Below are 19429 nucleotides of genomic sequence, written 5' to 3' on the forward strand. Positions count from 1 at the left end.
CGGTCTAGACGTGCCGAAGGCATGGAGAGCGGTCCAGATAGACTGAGGACTGGGAGGCGGTCCAGTCAGACTGATGGCTCATTATGCATGCTGTATTTGTTTATATGATATGGCTCTATATGTATGTCGTTGGTATTTTGGGTGAACTCACTAAGCTTCAGGCTTACAGTTGTTGATTATGTTTCAGGTACTTTTGATGATCGCGGGAAGGCAAAGGCATGATCGTACACCTCCTTATATTTTCATGACTTGATTCTGGGCTTAAACTATTTTGAAAACAAATTGTAATAACTTAATGGTTTTAAATGTTTTAAATTGGCTTGAATTTTTATGGGTGTTACAGGATATTGAAGGGTTATGGAAAGTAAAATATGATGCGAGGTTGTAGCCAACATTTTACTGTTCTACTGCTATGGATTAGTCATCTAGTAGGATATAGAGGACGACCGCATATTACTCTAGACAAGTCTGGTGAAACATGGACAGGCTTTCAACCTATAGGTGTTTATAATCCATATATACACATGCAATTTTACAACATGGAGGTGTTTATAAGCCATACACAGGTAGGTTTACAACCTATACGTGTTAATTAACCATACATTGGTAGGTCTTTGACTTATAAATGTTAAACGGACCATACACGGGCAGGTCTTAAACCTGTAGGTGATAAATGAACCACACATGGGCAGGTCTACGACCTGTAGATGTTAATGAACTATACATTCATGTGGGTACTCTATTCACCCCATGGTTTGCTTGTTGACATATATTTCTAAGGAATCCCCAAAGCAGTATTCTCTACTCAGTGATACCTTAGGATATGTCCCACGAAATCATCATCTCAGGGTTAGGGAGTGAGAATAACGGGAAAGGGGAATCGGGTATTTGTTTGATGTGAGCAATATAATTAAAACAAATTGATTATAATATTATGGGTTGAAAACCCTATGTGCTCACCAAGCTCCCAATCCCGACTCATTTAGTTTCTTTGTATCACAGGTAGCGGTATGAAGGTTCAGGGATATTGATGTTTGAATCTTCCGAGAGATTTAAAGAGTTTTAGGGCATTAATTAAATTGATGTAAGGCCTGTAAAGACTAGTTTATATTTATGTTTCTGTATTGGTTATGACATCCCAAGATTTTGAATATTAATGAAAAACATTTCTTTGAAAATGCTCTTGATATTGATATCGTTTCACATTAATAATGTTTTGGGACAAATTCTGCACAAATAAAAGAATATCGTGTTTTAAATAAGCATAAAGAAAAAGTTTTTAATTGGCTGTAAAATTAGGGTTGTCACAAGTGCCAATGTGAGCTGAAAAGAAGAAAAGCCAAAGTCTTTTGGAAAGCTGTTTGTCTCCCAAAGACTCAAGGTGACCTTGGTATAAAGAGTATGTCCACTTGGAATACTGCTCTTATGGCCTCTCACATCTGGAGGCTCCTTACCGATAAGGACTCCCTATGGTTGAAATGAATCCACTCTTATAGAATCCAAGGTCGAAACTTCTGTGATGCTCCGACTAAAAGTGGCATCGGAGCAGGCTGGCGTAAACTCCTTGGTATTCGTGATAAGATTAGAAAACTCATTGTCTCTCAGATTAATGATGGTAACACGACTTCTGCGTGGTATGAAAACCGACATTCTGCTGGTCCCCTCTTTTGATTCATTACCCCTCGTGCTATTCACCAAGCGGGTTTCTCCCTTGATGCTACTGTTAGTGACATTGTCTCGGGTGGTAATTGGGTTTGTCCTCATATTTTAAGTGAGTCCATTGGTACTCTTAGCAACCACCCCCTCCTGCTATATCACACTCTACATATGATAAATTCTTCCGGCGTAACAATGCGGATCTTCTTATTCCCTTTTCTTTTTGTGAAGCTTGGCTTAGCCTTCGGCCATAGGATCCAGATGTTGACTGAAAAACTCATGATAGAATCCATAATTGGGAGCCCAACCAAAACATGTCTTGTAGCTTTTATCGTCTTTTCCCTGACCCTCTCAACCGCCTTTTCTTTGAGTGTTCATATCAATCTCAAATTTGGCATGAGATAACAACCTTGATAAATCCAAACAATGTTCCTGGCAAGTGGTTTGAAATCATTAACCTCCTCAAGCAGACCACTAGAGGTAAGTCTATTTGGTATGTTATTCATCGTTTTGTTCTTGCAGGTACTGTCTACCATATTTGGATTGAAAGAAACAATAAGATCTTCAAGAATAAGAGAAGAACCTATGAAACTATGGCGAAGACTATTACCGATGAAGTTTGCTCAAGACTCAAGAGCTTCACTCGCAAGACCTTCCCAAATGTTGCTAAAGCTAAGATTATTTGGAGGCTTCCTATGAAGAACGAAAATATTGCCACTCAGCATCCGCCTTGACTTTGTGTCTAAGGTTTATTTCTTATTTTTGCATTTGTGGTTAGTTATGTTGTGTATTGGGGTTTAGAGCATACTTTTTCCCCTTCTAGTTGGTTTTAGTTAGTTAGGTTGTTTTGGCTCCTAGGTCCTGTCCTAGGGGACTTTTTCTTTTCTATAGGCGGGGAATCTCTAGTCTGCTATTGTATGTTTTTTTAATAAAATTTAATAGAGGTGCAACCATCCTTTACTTTTTTTGTGTGTGTTTGTGTGTTGTGTCATGGTCAATATATGAATTCTAAAATGTTAAAATGTGTCTGTGTATAAAAGGCATAAAAATAATGTTTAACATGTAATAAACACAACATTTTAACTGTATTACATGAAAACATAAAATTTTACATGACTTTATATTAAACCATTGTACATGATGCAAAAACATGTCAAAATATATTAATTTGTGTCTAATGCATGTCTTATAAGTGTTTAAACAGATAAATTCTTATATGACACATGTAAGATACGAAATAAGAATTTTCTAAACCCATACAAGAAAATAATGTGTAGCATGTAACATAACACAACGTTTTAACTGTATTACACGAAAACATAAATTTTTACATGACTTTATATTAAACCATTGTACATGATGCAAAAACATGTCAAAATATATTAATTTGTGTCTAATGCATGTCTTATAAGTGTTTAAACGGATAAATTCGTGTATCGAATTGTTGGGTGTAGTCTAAAATAGTCCACTCCAAAACTACCCAATATGATATATATATCTTATGTTGGGTGAAAGTTATTGTATGCATTTGTAAATGCTAATATGATATATATCTTATATGATATATATCTTATGTTGGTCGGAAGTTATTATATGCACTACTAACCGATTTTAATAGGTGATAATAACTTAAATGAAAAGAATTTCAAATTATTACTTAAATATGTAAATACTTTTCTTAAACTTGACTTTGATTTAAATCAAAATGTTGATCAGATTACTCAATACATCAAAAAAAAAAAAGACATTTCATGAAAATGCAAAAACTAGATATGTATGAAAAAAAAATAGTGACATAAGTGTAAAAATATCCAAAAGACAGGGCTAAAGCATGTTTTGTAAACTTAAGCTTGAGTACTTGACTCATGATAGCTTTGAATTTATTTTTGTATTCAAACTCATTATATGTTTTGAATCTATTCTTTTATTACAACTCGATAAAAATCATTTTCAAACCAACTTGCAGCACTCATTAAACATCCGACCAGTCTTCAAAAAATGCTAAACATGGTACACATTTTTTATATAAAAATAAAACATGATAACTATCATCTATTCTAAATAAACCACAATCATTACAATTACAAGTTGAAAAACAAAAACACATTATACTTTTGAGTTTTGATTAAACCACTTTGTATTGTTAAAAAAAATGTAGCATACTCATCGAATCAAGATGATTAATATAAATGAAGCCAACACATACAAAATACATAGTATCTAAGTAGACAGACATACAATACACATATGCACGCATCTAACACATATTGCATATACATACAAAATACACGTATACATACATGCACACACACACATATATATATATATATATATATATATATATATATATATATATATATATATATATATATATATATATATATATATATATATATATATTGCAACGGTTTTAACTGTCATATTTATCAGAATCACACATACAACAAACCAACATAAACAACTGAAGTGATTTCTAGAGCACTCCAGAAACAACATTAACGGCTTGTACATGGACACCAAAACTTGTTGAAACAAAGTCAAAGACTCTTTTGATCTCAGGATCACTTCTTGTAAAATTCAGGTTCCAAAATTTGTACCTAGGATTCTGTTCACCAATCAATTAAAAACCATCAAACAAGTGTTAACTTTTATGAAGTATAATCAATTAAACTCAAGGGACCAGAACCGTAAATTATGATAAGGTTACCTTTACAAGTTCAATGAAGGTAACCTGAACCCCCCATGGGTGTGGGAGTTTAGTTATCAATCTCTCCAATAACACTCTCGTTATCTGTTCCTGAATCGCCTCCTGCTTACACAACAAGAAAAAACATATATTATGTGCTTTGAAAAATCTATCTGTTTTGTTCTGTCCTGTCATGTGGGTTGTAATTTAATTAACTAAGAGAAAGTGGGTCTCACCTCTTTTATCTCAACAAAGAATTGAAGCAAAATGAAGGAAAAGAAATGCGTGTGGTTGTTGGGATAACGCAATTGGTCTGCAACCGCATTGAAGAAGAGGTAACGGCCTTCCCAATTTAGGTCACGTATTAATGTCCGGAAGATGTCCAAAGCCGCACCCGCAAAATAGCCAGTCTTTGAGACAAACCGAGTTATGGAGGTTGCATGAGAAGCGGTGCTCACTTGCAGCTGTTGGATGGCCTGGGAGATAACATGAAAAAACATAAAACATTATTTTTGTACCAGAGTTATTTTTCCAACAACCCCTGGCTGGCTGGCCCACACTGCTCTGTCATGTCATGTCCTTTCCCATCATGTGAGATGTTAATCAGATAAATAGTGGCCCACTATAGGAGATCTCAAAACACTTTGACTATGCCCTAGGGGCAAAAAGGTAAATTATGGTGTGAAGAAAGAATGAGACTTTTGATTGTACCTTTGTGCCAACGTAAAGTACAAGTGAGTTTATTAGAGGAACATTGTAGTATGTTCCGGACCTTTCAGCTTCTCTTGAAGAAAGAAGTAGTCTGTACTTTAATCCATAAAGAAATGAAGATGTTTCTGGCCTTGTCTGTACCAATAACAAAAAAGAAATGCGAGTAATATTAGAAGAGACGATAAGAAAAAAAGAAAATTGGATTTTACAATTACTAGTCAAAATCATGTATATATACCATGAAATACTCATCAATGTCGTTTTTCATATTGTTGGCTTTCAAAGCAGCGGCAAACTCAGGGTCAATGCAAGGTGGTTGACTTATCTCAGCTAGCAGATCCACCTGAAAAAAGATATATATTGCCTTTGGTAATTAGTTCTTGCACAAAGACTATGGTTGTGTTTGTTACATGCAATATAAAATTGCAACTTTTGTCTCATTGACATCAGTCACAGTTTCAGTCCAATGCATGTCAAACACAGTACAGTACAAGATCGTCATGTCATGTACTATGTAATAAATGTAGTGAGTTAAGATAAGTCAAAGACCTTCAAATTGGGAGTGTTGGGGTCCGGAAGACTCATGTTAGCTGGGAAAGTGCTAAGAATTATGTTTCTTAGTTGGACACAACGTGAAGCAATTGCTTCACAAAAACTGAAATTATAATAGCAAACAAAATCCGGGAAATCATGAACCACCACCAAAAGCACCCTCAGTGTGCCTTTGTATAGTATACGGACCTGAATAAAGAAACATACACATTAGTTTCTGATTTCTAAAGCTGAAAATAAGGGCTAAAGGTAACAAATAGCACTGTAGTTTCATTTTGCTTGTGTATTATAGCATATCCTCATTGCAAATATTTCTATTATAGTGTTGTACTTTCAGTTTTTTTTTCTAATTAAGGTATTGTACTTTGAAAAATCTATCGAATTATAGCCGAGTGAAACTTGTTTTGTATCTGGATGACTTTGCTATAACTGGATAGATTTTTCAAAATGCAATGGTGTAATATGAAGAAATAAAAGTAGAAGGCTACAATAAACAAATCAATGATGAAAGATAGATTTTAATGCAAACCGGATCTGTAAGTTCCCCAGTCCTCAAGAAGGGTTCCATGAACATCAACAAGTCTAGCAGCAAGCCTTTGAAGTATGGCCATCCTTTTTGACCATTGGCAGCAAAGAGTTTTGGCATGAAATCTTTGTGACTAATTAGCTCAACCCATGGAAAGCTGAAAACAATTTATTCAAAAATGTGTTGTCAAATATTAAATATGTAGATATGCTTGTCTTTTTTATGTTATTAAATATTAATCTAAACGAACCTGAATGCAGGAACTTTGAGTGGCTGCAAGGCGTGAAATGAATTTGATAGAGCAGCATACATCTGTACAACTCAATGGAATTAGTTACATGACACAAAACTTATGCATGAAATTTTTCAAAATAATTAAAATAAAAATGAAAATACCTGAAAATTTTCATCATTGACAGAAGAGTTGAGGGTATGAAGGTGATTGAAAAAGTTGATGAATAGCCTGAAATATGGTGTAGAAATAAATGATTCTTTCTTTTCCTCTGCATCCTTTTTAACAAATCTCACAATCACCGCTAACACCTGTTCAACAAAATGTGTATACAAATTACAATCGGCAAACCATAAACTTTTTTTTTTAAAATGAACTTTAGTTTTAAATTTGTACCTTCGAGAAAAGAGAGAGCTTGCTTGATCCCTGGTCAACAGGGAGAGACTAGAAAAAAAAAAAAAAAAAAAAACAAAAATGGCAAGTTGATGAAATATACATTGATTATATATATTACACATATAAAAAGGAAGTTTTAACTCCTACCCTCAAGATTGAAAAGACAAGGTCTGCATATATATCAATGACAAGGAAAGATGATAGACTTGCTTCTTCATTGGCCCCTTGAGAAGATAGATAGTGTGACACACCAAGCTCCTAATAATATCACAAGTGATCAAGATATGGTTTTTTTTTGCCTTATAACTGTGTGTGTGTGTGTGTGTTTGAGAGTAAAGGACAAGGGACATGAGTTATCAGAATCACCATAAGGCGGCGGAAAAAGCGGTTTGGCATATCATCAGCTCTTGACAATACATTTTGATGAAGTTCTAGAACAAAATGAGCACGAGCTGCATCATTGACACCATGGCGATCACGTATCCGACACCAATCATTAAATATCCCAGAAACCTGATTTTACAAGAATCAAATAATTAATGATGAGATTCATAAATTAAGGTCTTAAAAATGAAATATCATGTAAGATGAGAATAATTAGGAAGTTAGTGAAAGAGTGTTAATTAATTACTACCTGCCAATGGAAACTAGGAGGATCTGGTTCAGAAGATATAAATGCATCGTCATCATCCTTGCTGGCCACAGGATGCTTAGTCACCTGTTCCATCCAAACATAAAAAGTTAGCATCAAAGTGGATATCACCAACAAGAATCGTATTAGCTTTTCTTTCTTTAGGTTGTTTGAAAATTGGTTAACCTTGTCATTTATGATTTTGTTCCACTGGAAAATGTTCTATTCTCAGTTTAAATGGTAAGTTTTGGTGACATGGCATGTATTTGACACATAATTAAAGGTTAAGGTCAAAGCAATTAGGAGCAAGATCAAACCTTGGATAAAGTGTGAACGACATTGTGAAGTGAAGACAATACTCCTGCATCACTGAGCTTCAGTGTTTCAACAAGGGAGATGAAAAACTCTATTGTGGCCCCTGTGCATCATATAATAGTTAAAACCATAGCTGTGATGAGTGAAATTTTAATAGGCCTTTTATGGAAAAAAAATTACAGTTAAATATATTTCGAACTTCTGTTTTTAAAATTCCTTAGCATTTATCAGACGCTTATAAGCAAAGAGTAAAATATACCTACCTATTTGACATTCATAAAGCTTTAGATTTGCTGTAGTAAGTAAAATAAGTGAGCAATTAAAAGGCATGAATTTTACAAATCTTGAACATTTTAAAATGAAGTACTAAAATAAAAGTGAAGGGAAGTGTCATGAAATGCAATAAATGATCGGACATTGGCATTGACACTCTTTTATCTGATGTTTAATAACTTCAAATTTTATATGAACGATATAATCTTCAGTATCTGTAATGCATGTTTAGACATACATACCACTCTTTCCTCCATCAATAAGTTTGGCCATGTAAGCATCATACTCAGTGAGGTTCAGTAATTCTCTGCGAATTAGGCCAACTGTAATATCTTTGTTGAATCTCCTCTCATCATCAGAATGCATTACCTGATTGCAGAAATGAAGTGTCAAATCAGTAGAAAATAATAAAAAAAATATATACACACCAATAACTGAACGCAACAAATGATGTAACATGATTATATATGGTCATACCCAACTAGTGAGTTCCCTCCTCACAAGCTTGCTAACATCACACACACCAGCTAAGATGTCAAGGTCAGCAATGACATGTACATAGTTGGCTGCATTTTCATATAAACTCTCGAAAACCTACATATAATTTGGAAAAATTATTTTGTAAGAAAGAAGAGCATCCACAATTCCATATAATAGCAAAGGGTATTATATATACCGTTTGAGCAAGAGCCAAGGCAGCCTCATCCTTGTTGATGCATCTAAGAACAACCACAGGAACCTCACAAATAACAGACTGAAAACAACCAAACAACCATCCTCTTGTTTTGTTATTTATATTTCATTGCTATATAAAAATATTAATATGAACATGAATGAAGGAAGAAAATGATTTTGGTATGCAGATTTAGGATACTTACTTTGGTTTACAGTTTAAAATTTGATCGTTATACACAAGTAATGAAAAGGTTAAAGTAATTTATTAATGAAAATGAAGATAGAATACCTGAATTTCAGCTTGTTTAGCTTCTTTACCAATCAAAAAATCAAGCTGAAAGAATTGATAAGGAAAATAAGTTTCTGTAAGCTCTACAACACATTATTATAACTAAAAAAATATGCATTGTTTCCATTTGGAAATTCAGATACATAAGAATTCAAGCAAATCAAATACAATATCCAACCTTCTTTGCAAGAACATGATATTCATCCAATGCAGCACCAGTAGTTAATGAAGGTTTGCTTATAAAGTGCCTGGAACTTGAAGGTGGAAGAAACATCTGTTGTTGGGCTCTCATTTCCTAGAAATTCAAAGCAAAGATTCAGAAGTTGAAACTCATTAACTTGAACACTTGAATAAAGAATGTTACTTACATTAGCAACATTATAAGTCCATGATACATGTGATTGAGGAGCTGGAACCATACGAACTTGCTGTTGATGAAGGGATACAAATTGGGCAGCTTGAGGATGAAAGGCTTCTGGAAAAGTACCTATACTTTGTGCATATAGGTTTGGATCAATTGTTGTAATTCTAGAACTTTCTCTTTGCTTCCTTCTAACTGAAAGTTGCTGAGCAATTTCATTTTTTACTATTACTAGCCCCTGTATGACACATGCATCGATATAAACATAAGATGCAAAGAAAATTGAATGTATATAACACCAACAGCAAGATTAAGAAATTAAAACCGTTTCAATTGCAGCTTTTTCAATTGATGCACAGCCCAACTCAAGGTTGTCATCAATAACACGTTGCATGGCATGTTCAAGGGATTCACTTGCAATATTCAAACCCTGTAGAGAGTTTCTTAGCTGACTTGACATCTTCTTACGAAGAGGTTCCTACAGAAATGAGAAGATCACACTAACTTTTTGTTAGAAAATTATACACACATGAACAAAACAGAAAATGACTACAAGTATAAAGTTGACAATGAACCTTGCTATTAACATAAGACAGATTTCCAGCCAGGCAAACAATGATGGAGGATGATGTACTATGGATATAGTTCTCATCAAATTCGTTGTCATACTCCTGTTAATTGATATACACAAAACCTTCGATCAGTATTTAGAGGGTTCAAAAGCATCTCCATAGAAAGAACTAACTGAATGAGAATGACACCTTTAAAACAAGTGCCATTGTTGTTTGAGTTGCTATGGTGATACTCTTCTGAACAATATTAGAAAGGATTTCTTTAATAGCCTTATCCATTACCACTGGAAGCAACCTGCAAAAGTAATCAATAAGAACAATCAATAAGTTTTTCAGCAAACAATTTTTAATTATCTAGTTGCAATGAAAAGAGAAAAGTAGAACCTTTGGAAAAGCATGTTCATATCTTCAACAAAAGGAACAGCAGGGAAATGAACTGGAGCAGCATGCTATCAACCAAAATAGAAGGCACCAGAAAATCAGATAGTGAAATAGCTTAGATAATCTCAAAAACGTTTATAGAAAACAAACCTGGTATAATATATGTGAATCCCCACCCTGATAAGATGTAACAGCAGCTTCATGTGGTAGTTCACTTTGATTTACAGCAGATGTTACAGTATTTTGCTGAGATGACCCAACATCTTTGTTGCAGAAATCGGGGTTTCCTTCAATCTTCCTAACTCTGTCCTTCAGAAGAGATGTTGGAGTAACTGCCTTCATGTCCAATTCAAGATTCTTGAACAATATCTAAAAGGGAAAACCAACATGAGAATATGTATCTGTATGTGTGTATATACACCATTACAAAATCACAATTGTACATGTGGTACACATCGATTCAAACGTACTTCTATTGAAAACTTGAGATTTGCTTTGAGATTTGGCATTGCATGTATTTCAGCAAGTAATCCAAGAATCCCCATAGTCCAAGGATTCGGTGGTTGATATGCTAGACTCCCTTTGCAAGGTTCCAAAACCTATAGGAAGTGAAGTGAAAAAAAAAAAACAATACCAATAAAATAACCATAATGATTTGGAGAATAAACATAAATCAATGGAGTTATACATACCTTAGAGGTAAATGGAATTATCCCAATCATTAATCCCTTTTCATAAGCCTACAAAAGTTTATAAGTAAACTTATATGTCATATATCGCACCTAAGTCAAAAAGATGAAAAGAAACAAAATCTACCTCTATAATTAAAGATTTTGGATCAATATGTTTAGACAATAGAACTCTATTTCTACCGATTGTAATAATTCCGAGCCATCCCCCAAGATTCTTGAGCAACAGACGCTCTTCTGAACTCGTCTGTATCAGCTCAGACCTTAAGAGAACCTGTTGCATTCCCAAATAAAAAATTACTCCAGGTTTATATTACCATATTTAAATCCATCAATGAATAATGTAGAAAAGAATACCTTGCAATTTTCATAGGTTTCTTGAACTACTTCTTCCATAAGCTGTTTTGAATGAGCTTTCTCAAGAAAGTTCATATACAACTTGTGAAAGTTAGGTTCTTTACTTGCTCTGTCAGCATGATCAATGAGTCATTCAAAAAAAAAATCCAATTCCTTGCATAGTTATAATGAAAGATCATACAGTTTCTCACCTTTTCATAACAAGATATTGTGCAAACCAGGGATAATACTGTTCCTCCAGAATCTCGGTAAACTCTTCTACTTTAGCTTCAATATTTGCAGTGGATAAAGTATTAAAAATGAATGAGATTTTATCCCTTTTTTGGGATGGTGGGGCCTGTAAAGAAGTTGCAGATAAATATAAGTGAAGAAATCTTTTTATAATTTTATAGAAATGATACATTGATACTTACACAAACATTGAGGTATAATAAATAATAACCATGAAATATATGGAACTCAATTTAATAAAGCAAGCTAAGATTACAAACCTGTATGGGTGTTTCTCTTCTTTGAGCAGCATCAAAAAGTGTTCTGACACTTGCTGAGACAAACCCTGCAATTCTCAAACATTTTTAAACACCATTAACAAAAGGTAACTGCAAATATGTTCAGGGGATCAAAGAAAAGACAAGGAACCACAAAACCACAAGTATAGGAAACCTACTTGCTGAGGCAACTGTTCTAGGTGGAGGATGAAACTCTGGAGATGAAGCCATTAGTGCTGAAGATCTAGCTACACTTTGAGGCTGTATATTAAGAGGATTAAGCAGAAACAATATCAACAACAAATTCTGAAAAATGTGGATCAGCCATCAATGAAACAACAAAGCTGATATAGCTAAACTGACAGCATGTTACTTGCCTTCTGAATACTTGCTGAATCACTTGAGGTGGCAAATGAAGTTGTTAAGTTTTGATTCGTGTGACTGGATTCAGTCAAAGATGGTTTTTGTATTTCATCTGATTGAATCTCATTTCTCTGTTGAAGCTTTGGTGGAGAAGATATTTGAGAACCAAGATGTTCACCATCAGATCCAGTCAAAGGGGAAGATGAATCCGGCATCTACACAGAAAACAATTTTGTAGGATGCATATATATATATATATATATATATATATATATATATATATATATATATATATATATATATATATATATATATATATATATATCCACCGTAGTCCAAAAGAAAACTTAAGAATTGTGGGCATGTATCAAGAAAGATCACTCAAACCAAAATACACATAAAACTTACCACAACATTTTCTGGTGGTGGGATAGAACTACATTGACTTTGGGCTTCATCAGATTCTGAATGGCTTGATGAAGTTCTGCCAAGTGTCTGTTCCATAATGGGAACAAGCTCAGAATGAGTGCCCTGTAGATGAGAGATCTGTAAGACTTGTTGGTAGAATTCTGGTAAGTCAATCAAGCGATCCACAAAAGTTTCCAATGCCTTTGTCCCAAAAATAAATATCTGCACAAAGACAATGTTGTATAGTTAAATAAACAATAGCCTTCAGTCTAGCAACAACCATTACTGGAAACCAATACTAACTTTGGAATCTGCAGGTTCTTGTAATGCATCCAGAATGGATTGTAAGGCAATGCTCAGTGTAGAATCGCTCACAACTTGATTCTTGATAAGTAATCCTGCAGGAAAAAATATTAGAAAAAGTTGTGTGTTATATGTTGAATAATTACCAAAATGTTTCAGTTTTGAGTAAATCCTATGAGTCCTTACCATATAGAACAGCAGAAAGGTTAAACTGTTCATTGGAGCATGTGTTGGAAAACGTTTTCACTTGAAGAAGGTTGCTGATCATATACTCGAATATCAATTGCTCCCTGTGAGGTTGCACAAAGGAGAAGCATAAGTACTTGATAAAATCATGAGATACTAAAAGATTGCTTCTGAATGATATTTTGTTGGGTACAACTTAATAGAAATAAAATCCATCAGTAACTTTTTATAAACTATGAGAAAAATAAAATATGCTTCTGTTAAAATATCTAATATTGAATTATGCAACCGAATCCGGTGCAAAATACATCTGTAGCCTTGCAAGTCATAGCTCCCTCCAAGATTCACAACCATAATCATAATACTAATTACTTTCAAGAGAAACACATTTAAGTTTTTATGAAATGATAAGATATGAAAACTAATCAATTCTATATAAGATAACTAAATCAAATCAAGAAACCCTAAATCATTAATACATTGAACCAAAGGTAACCTATTATGGGGGATCTCAGCATTTGCTCTAACAACCAACGTGCCTACTTTCTCATATTATCAACCACTACCATTTCTTCCCACTTAATCACAGTGTATGATCAGGAAGCCAAAGTGCATAATAAGATGGATTAGCAAAGAAACTAAAATCTCAAATTTTAACATATTCTCATATGAAAAAAGGCAATGGAAGATTGCTAATGATAGAAATGGATAATGAAAACTAAAACCTTTTTTCAGAAGATCCCTTGAACTGCATAAGCATTTGAACCATTGCGTCAACTGTCAGTTGACCAGAGAACATCTGTTGGAAATAAGCATTGGCCTCTGTGGTTATATGATCTTCATCAACTTCAACTGTTGAAGAATCAGGATCATCACTAATGTTCTCTATCATTGGACAATCGTCTGTAGACGTTATGCACAAACTTTCCATTTCCTTGGAAAGTTGATCATTAGAAGAGAGCAAGGCAGTATCTTCTTGAAGGGCCTACAAAAAGATATGGATTTCAATAGATATAAATATAAATGAAGATAAATAGTAAGTCAACCATGTTGATCGGGTAAACCTTTGGAGAAGTAGGAGCTGCCTCCTGAATAAGATCCTGAGTTCCAGACTTATGTGCACTGTCAGAAGGTTCCTGAATGCCACATTCGCCCTCCTTTAGGGATCTAACTGGTTCCTGAGAGGGTAAACATGTAAATGTCATGTTCTTGAAACACACAGAAGTAAAGTGCCCACAATACAGAATGTCAACACTTGTACAGATAACATCACTAAGCTCCACAATTATTCTCATTTGGCTCAAAGAACATATCTTCATGTGTTCTAAGAAAGATCATTCAAACCAAAATACACATAAAACTTACCACAACATTTTCTGGTGGTGGGATAGAACTACATTGATTGTGGGCTTCATCTGATTCTGAATGGCTTGATGAAGTTCTGCCAAGTGTCTGTTCAATAATGGAAACAAGCTCAGAATGAGTACCCTGTAGATGAGAGATCTGTAAGACTTGTTGGCAGAATTCTGGAAACTCAATCAAGCGATCCACAAAAGCTTCCAAAGCCTTTGTCCCAAAAATAAATATCTGCACAAAGATAATGTTGTATAGTTAAATAAACAATAGCCTTCAGTCTAGCAACAACCATTACTGGAAACCAATACTAACTTTGGAATCTGCAGGTTCATGTAATGCATCCAAAACGGATTGTAAGGCAATGCTCAGTGTAGAATCGCTCACAACTTGATGCTTGATAAGTAATCCTGGAGGAAAAATATTAGAAAAAATTGTGTGTTATATGTTGAATTGTTACCAAAATGTTTCAGTTTTGAGTTAATCCTATGAGTCCTCACCAAATAGAATAGCAGAAAGGTTAAAATGTTCATCGGAGTATGTGTTGAAAAACTTTTTCACTTGAAGCAGGTTGCTGATCATATACTCAAATACCAATTGCTCCCTGTGAGGTCACACAAAGGAGAAGCATAAGTACTTGATAAAATCATGAGATACTAAAAGATTGCTTCTGAATGATATTTTGTTGGGTACAACTTAATAGAAATAGATCCATCAGTAACTTTTTATAAACTATGAGAAAAATTAAATATGCTTCTTTTAAAAAATCTAATATTGAATTATGCAACCGAATCCGGTGCAAAATACATCCGTAGCCTTGCAAGTCATAGCTCCCTCCAAGATTCACAACCATAATCATAATACTAATTACTTTCAAGAGAAACACATTTAAGTTTTTATGCTATCCAGAGTTGGTAAGAATTTTGCAAAAGTAGGACATGAAGAAGAAACACATTGAAGTTTTTACGCTTAATTTCCATTTCGAACCTGTTTGCTAAAAACTTCCTATATTTGTATTCTTTAAAGCACAGTCTACCGATTTTGAAGAAGAACAAATCATGCAAAGCAAAGATACACGTTGTGCTTTTCAAAAACCCTCATCAGACCTAGCAACCAATATCTTCCACTCGAAGCGTTATGTGTTCTCTTTTGACAATATATTGGCAGGGATATTGTATTCACAAAACATAAACCCTAGACTACTATCGTAAACCTAAACAAAAACTCATACAACACTTCTTTAAAAAATGGTAACAACGTGTAGTTAAACATCTCCCCATGTGCCCTATTAGCCTGCACAATGTGATTTGAATGGGGAAAGTATGTAAGTGTGTTCTTTGTAAGGTAATGATGACCTCAATTTATACACAGCGCTAAGCTACGGAAAGGAAACTAAATCAATTTTAAGTATGGTAACTAAATTAAATCAAGAAATCCTAAATCATATAGACATTCTAACACTCCTCAAGTTGAAGTATCGGTGTCTTAGTTGTACAAACAAAATCTATTTATGCTTTCTTTAACGGTTTTTTTGTCCTTATATGCAACAGTTGGAAGTATATGTTCCCATGTATGGTTATTGATCAGGTGGCCGTCAACTTCAATGTGCTTGGTCCTCTCATTGGATACTTCATTCTTTTGGTTGCATGAATTGTTGATTGGCTATCGCGTCATTTCATATGACACGTCTCCCATAGCTCTATATTGTGTGTTGTTTCTTGTTTTTCCAATAGCTAAATTACACAACAAATACTCATTACCCCATATAGCCCAACGGTATCTGGCGTTGGTGTTGACATGGTGCTCCTCAGCCCAAGTGGTCGAGGGTTCAAGTCTTGTTTGGGACTATGGTGTAGTTTAAAGGTAGATTTTAGAGTGTGTGTGTGTGTGTGTATTTCTATTATAGAAAAAGATCTGTCAGCCCAATTTGCATTAGAGAAGTCATTGTCATCTCTCTCTTCAATGAATGCACCTACTCCACAATAGCGTTATCCTAATTAGAGTATAGTTAAGCTTAGTTTAGCCTTAAGATTACGTCAAAATATGGAGAGTTTTATCCAATATCGTGTATTGAATGAACTAGCTCAAAACACTTATCGAAAATGATATAAGTATCTTAATAGCTAGTGGACTACGTACCATACCAATCTCCCTGTAGATATCGAAAATCTCCCATGATTTAACGGACTACTTGCGACCATAATACACGACACAATAGACATACCTTAGATATCTCCTCCTCAATAACAAACCCTAATTGCTTCGTGTATACTTCCTCCTCGATAACGACATTAAGGAACAACTAAGGATATACAAATCCAACCAAATGATATCTTCAGCACTGAAGATAATGTCTCATCATTGCCAATCTCTTTGGTGTGCGGAACAAAACAACCTTTTGCAACCATCCGAGCTTCCACTCGGTGCAATAAACCGTAAGGGTTAAGTTTCATCATAATTACTCATTATGAACATTGTCGCTCTTTCAAAGAGGAAGTTGTGCCAAATCTCAAATGTGTTCCTTTGTAATGAATCATTATCCTCATGCCTTACTTAAAACCATTTAAGGTGATTAAGTGCCTCAACTACATAGTGTACGCGTGACAGTTACTTAGTTGTTGTAGTGACGAGAGAAAGAGAGAATGGGTGATGAAGGTGGCACGAAATGAGGGTTCCGGCAGCCAACTAGGGTTTTGATGGCTATATCAAAGCTCTGATACCATTTAATCAGATCTAGAAGATTATTTCTATCTATTGACTTTTCTGGTGAAGTAATGACCTCCATTTATATGAAATGATAAGATACGAAAACTAATCAATTCAATATAAGATAACTAAATCAAATCAAGAAACCCTAAATCATTAATACATAGAACCAAAGGTAACCTATTATGGGGGATCTCAGCATTTGCCCTAACAACCAACGTGCCTACTTTCTCATATTATCAACCACTACCATTTCTTCCCACTTAATCATAGTGTATGATCAGGAAGCCAATGTGCATAATAAGATGGATTAGCAAAGAAGCTAAAATCTCAAATTTTAACATATTCTCATATGAAAAAAGGCAATGGAAGATTGCTAATTAATGATAGAAATGGATAACGAAAACTAAAACCTTTTTTCAGAAGATCCCTTGAACTGCGTAAGCATTTGAACCATTGCATCAACTGTCAATTGACCAGAGAACATCTGTTGGAAATAAGCATTGGCCTCTGTGTTTATATCATCTGCATCAACTTCAACTGTTGAAGAATCAGGATCATCACCAATGTTCTCTTTCATTGGACAATCGTCTGTAGACGTTATGCACAAACTTTCCATTTCCTTGGAAAGTTGATCATTAGAAGAGAGCAAGGCAGTATCTTCTTGAAGGGCCTACAAAAAGATATGGATTTCAATAGATATAAATATAAATGAAGATAAATAGTAAGTCAACCATGTTGATCGGGTAAACCTTTGGAGAAGTAGGAGCTGCCTCCTGAATAAGATCCTGAGTTCCAGACTGATGTGCCCTGTCAGAAGGTTCCTGTATGCTACATTCTCCCTCCATTAAGGATCTAACTCGTTCCTGAGAGGGTAAACATGTAAATGTCATGTTCTTGAACCACACAGAAGTAAAGTCATGACCAAAATAGAGAATGTCAACACTTGTACAGATAACATCACTAAGCTCCACAATTATTCTCATTTGGCTCAAAGAACATATCTTCATGTGTACTAACTACTAAGGTTACTGCTCAACCATTCCTCAAGATCTATTTAGTCTTTCCGAAAAGCCAGAGGATAGTTTAATACCTCGATCAATGCTCGAACAGAAGGTATATGGCCTCTCTCAGACAGCTCACACAGCTCTTTGAACTGCTCCTCACAGTAATTCTGCCCTGCAAACAGAAATATAGTTCTCATATGCATGTAAACAATTGAAGCCAAGAACAACAGGAGAGAGAGAGAGAGAGAGAGAGAGAGAGAGAGAGAGAGAACACACCAGCCCTACTGAGATCATCATCATCAGCGTTTGCTAATGCAACCGTAAACTGAAATTTCTCATAAGGCGATAATTGCAGTGATGTGGATAGATTGTCTAGGAATGTCTCATTGATGTCAGTGTGTTTTCTTAAACATGAGAACACCTTACAAAAGTAAGGCTTTCCCATCAACCTTCTAAAGATAGCAGAAAATGCAGGTTCTAATTGAGTGATCTTCAAGTTTTTCTCAAATATCTTGAAGTGATGCACGCAGTTCTCGATAAGTATTATGCTATCTTCCATTCCACGTTCAATAAACTGCAAAAAGAGAACATTATATCAACTTGAGATGGATGCTTTCCGATACATTGCCAATGTGTCATGGTCCTGTTCTATTCTTGCATGTATTTCATAGAACATTTTAAAGCTCCAAGACTTCCATATTTAGAATAGTGAAAAAGACAACTAAAGACATCCTTATAATATTTATAATCTCCAAAGATACTGGAAAAAGAAAGTTAAACATATATAGTTTCGTATAAATTTTTAATCTCGAAAGATACGTAACCTAAATACTAGATTGCTACTATAGTATTCTTCCCTCTGAATAATTAAATATAAATCTTATATTGAATTCTCAAACATTAAACTCTTAAAATGTTCATCAGTGTCATTGTCTTCGCAATCACCACTCGTTATTCCTAGTAGTTCTAGAGGATAAAAAATGAAAATTTATAAAACTTGATGCATCACTAGAAGCACAAAGGCATCTCGTATGTTCAAGGGAATATTTTTCGTTGACAGATGACGACATAATTTAGGAAGAAATGACAACGCCAATTAGTTGATCAAATAGTACCCTTTGAATATGTAAAAGATAACACTATGTTTAAATCTTTAAAAATTATCTTCCTTTAAATAGAAACCAATGAAGTTAACTGGCACCTTTGACCTTGAATGATAACTGCAAGAGATAGATCAACAACGAAAGTACTTTCAAACTGGATCAAACAGAATAATCCTCTTTTTATCTATTACCAGACTAGTAGCATAACAA

General features: G+C 34.5%; 1 protein-coding gene across 1 annotated transcript in view; it reads right to left on the reverse strand.

The window, feature by feature from the left end:
- Positions 1–4065: 4065 nt before the first annotated feature.
- Positions 4066–19429, reverse strand: part of LOC111896007 (uncharacterized) — a 34333-nt gene continuing 18969 nt past the window's right edge. The window contains exons 2-47 of the mRNA XM_052770903.1: positions 18393–18690; positions 18203–18288; positions 17862–17975; positions 17523–17782; positions 14904–15007; positions 14719–14813; positions 14416–14637; positions 14115–14228; positions 13776–14035; positions 13638–13688; positions 13051–13154; positions 12865–12959; positions 12562–12783; positions 12168–12368; positions 11970–12051; positions 11794–11858; positions 11494–11639; positions 11308–11411; positions 11073–11245; positions 10949–10996; positions 10727–10855; positions 10407–10625; positions 10260–10324; positions 10065–10170; positions 9879–9974; positions 9629–9781; positions 9311–9541; positions 9121–9237; positions 8943–8987; positions 8655–8732; positions 8456–8572; positions 8221–8347; positions 7708–7808; positions 7394–7477; positions 7126–7272; positions 6907–7017; positions 6760–6807; positions 6528–6674; positions 6382–6443; positions 6135–6288; positions 5603–5794; positions 5292–5396; positions 5054–5188; positions 4579–4818; positions 4364–4465; positions 4066–4261 (exon numbers count right to left, since the gene is read on the reverse strand). Coding sequence (XP_052626863.1) covers positions 4130–4261; positions 4364–4465; positions 4579–4818; positions 5054–5188; positions 5292–5396; positions 5603–5794; positions 6135–6288; positions 6382–6443; positions 6528–6674; positions 6760–6807; positions 6907–7017; positions 7126–7272; positions 7394–7477; positions 7708–7808; positions 8221–8347; positions 8456–8572; positions 8655–8732; positions 8943–8987; positions 9121–9237; positions 9311–9541; positions 9629–9781; positions 9879–9974; positions 10065–10170; positions 10260–10324; positions 10407–10625; positions 10727–10855; positions 10949–10996; positions 11073–11245; positions 11308–11411; positions 11494–11639; positions 11794–11858; positions 11970–12051; positions 12168–12368; positions 12562–12783; positions 12865–12959; positions 13051–13154; positions 13638–13688; positions 13776–14035; positions 14115–14228; positions 14416–14637; positions 14719–14813; positions 14904–15007; positions 17523–17782; positions 17862–17975; positions 18203–18288; positions 18393–18690 — 6087 coding nt within the window. The 3' untranslated portion in view covers positions 4066–4129. The remainder of the gene's footprint in view (positions 4262–4363; positions 4466–4578; positions 4819–5053; positions 5189–5291; positions 5397–5602; positions 5795–6134; positions 6289–6381; positions 6444–6527; positions 6675–6759; positions 6808–6906; positions 7018–7125; positions 7273–7393; positions 7478–7707; positions 7809–8220; positions 8348–8455; positions 8573–8654; positions 8733–8942; positions 8988–9120; positions 9238–9310; positions 9542–9628; positions 9782–9878; positions 9975–10064; positions 10171–10259; positions 10325–10406; positions 10626–10726; positions 10856–10948; positions 10997–11072; positions 11246–11307; positions 11412–11493; positions 11640–11793; positions 11859–11969; positions 12052–12167; positions 12369–12561; positions 12784–12864; positions 12960–13050; positions 13155–13637; positions 13689–13775; positions 14036–14114; positions 14229–14415; positions 14638–14718; positions 14814–14903; positions 15008–17522; positions 17783–17861; positions 17976–18202; positions 18289–18392; positions 18691–19429) is intronic.

This window comes from Lactuca sativa, chromosome 4 (genome assembly GCF_002870075.4).
Source record: "Lactuca sativa cultivar Salinas chromosome 4, Lsat_Salinas_v11, whole genome shotgun sequence".
NCBI lineage: Eukaryota > Viridiplantae > Streptophyta > Magnoliopsida > Asterales > Asteraceae > Lactuca > Lactuca sativa.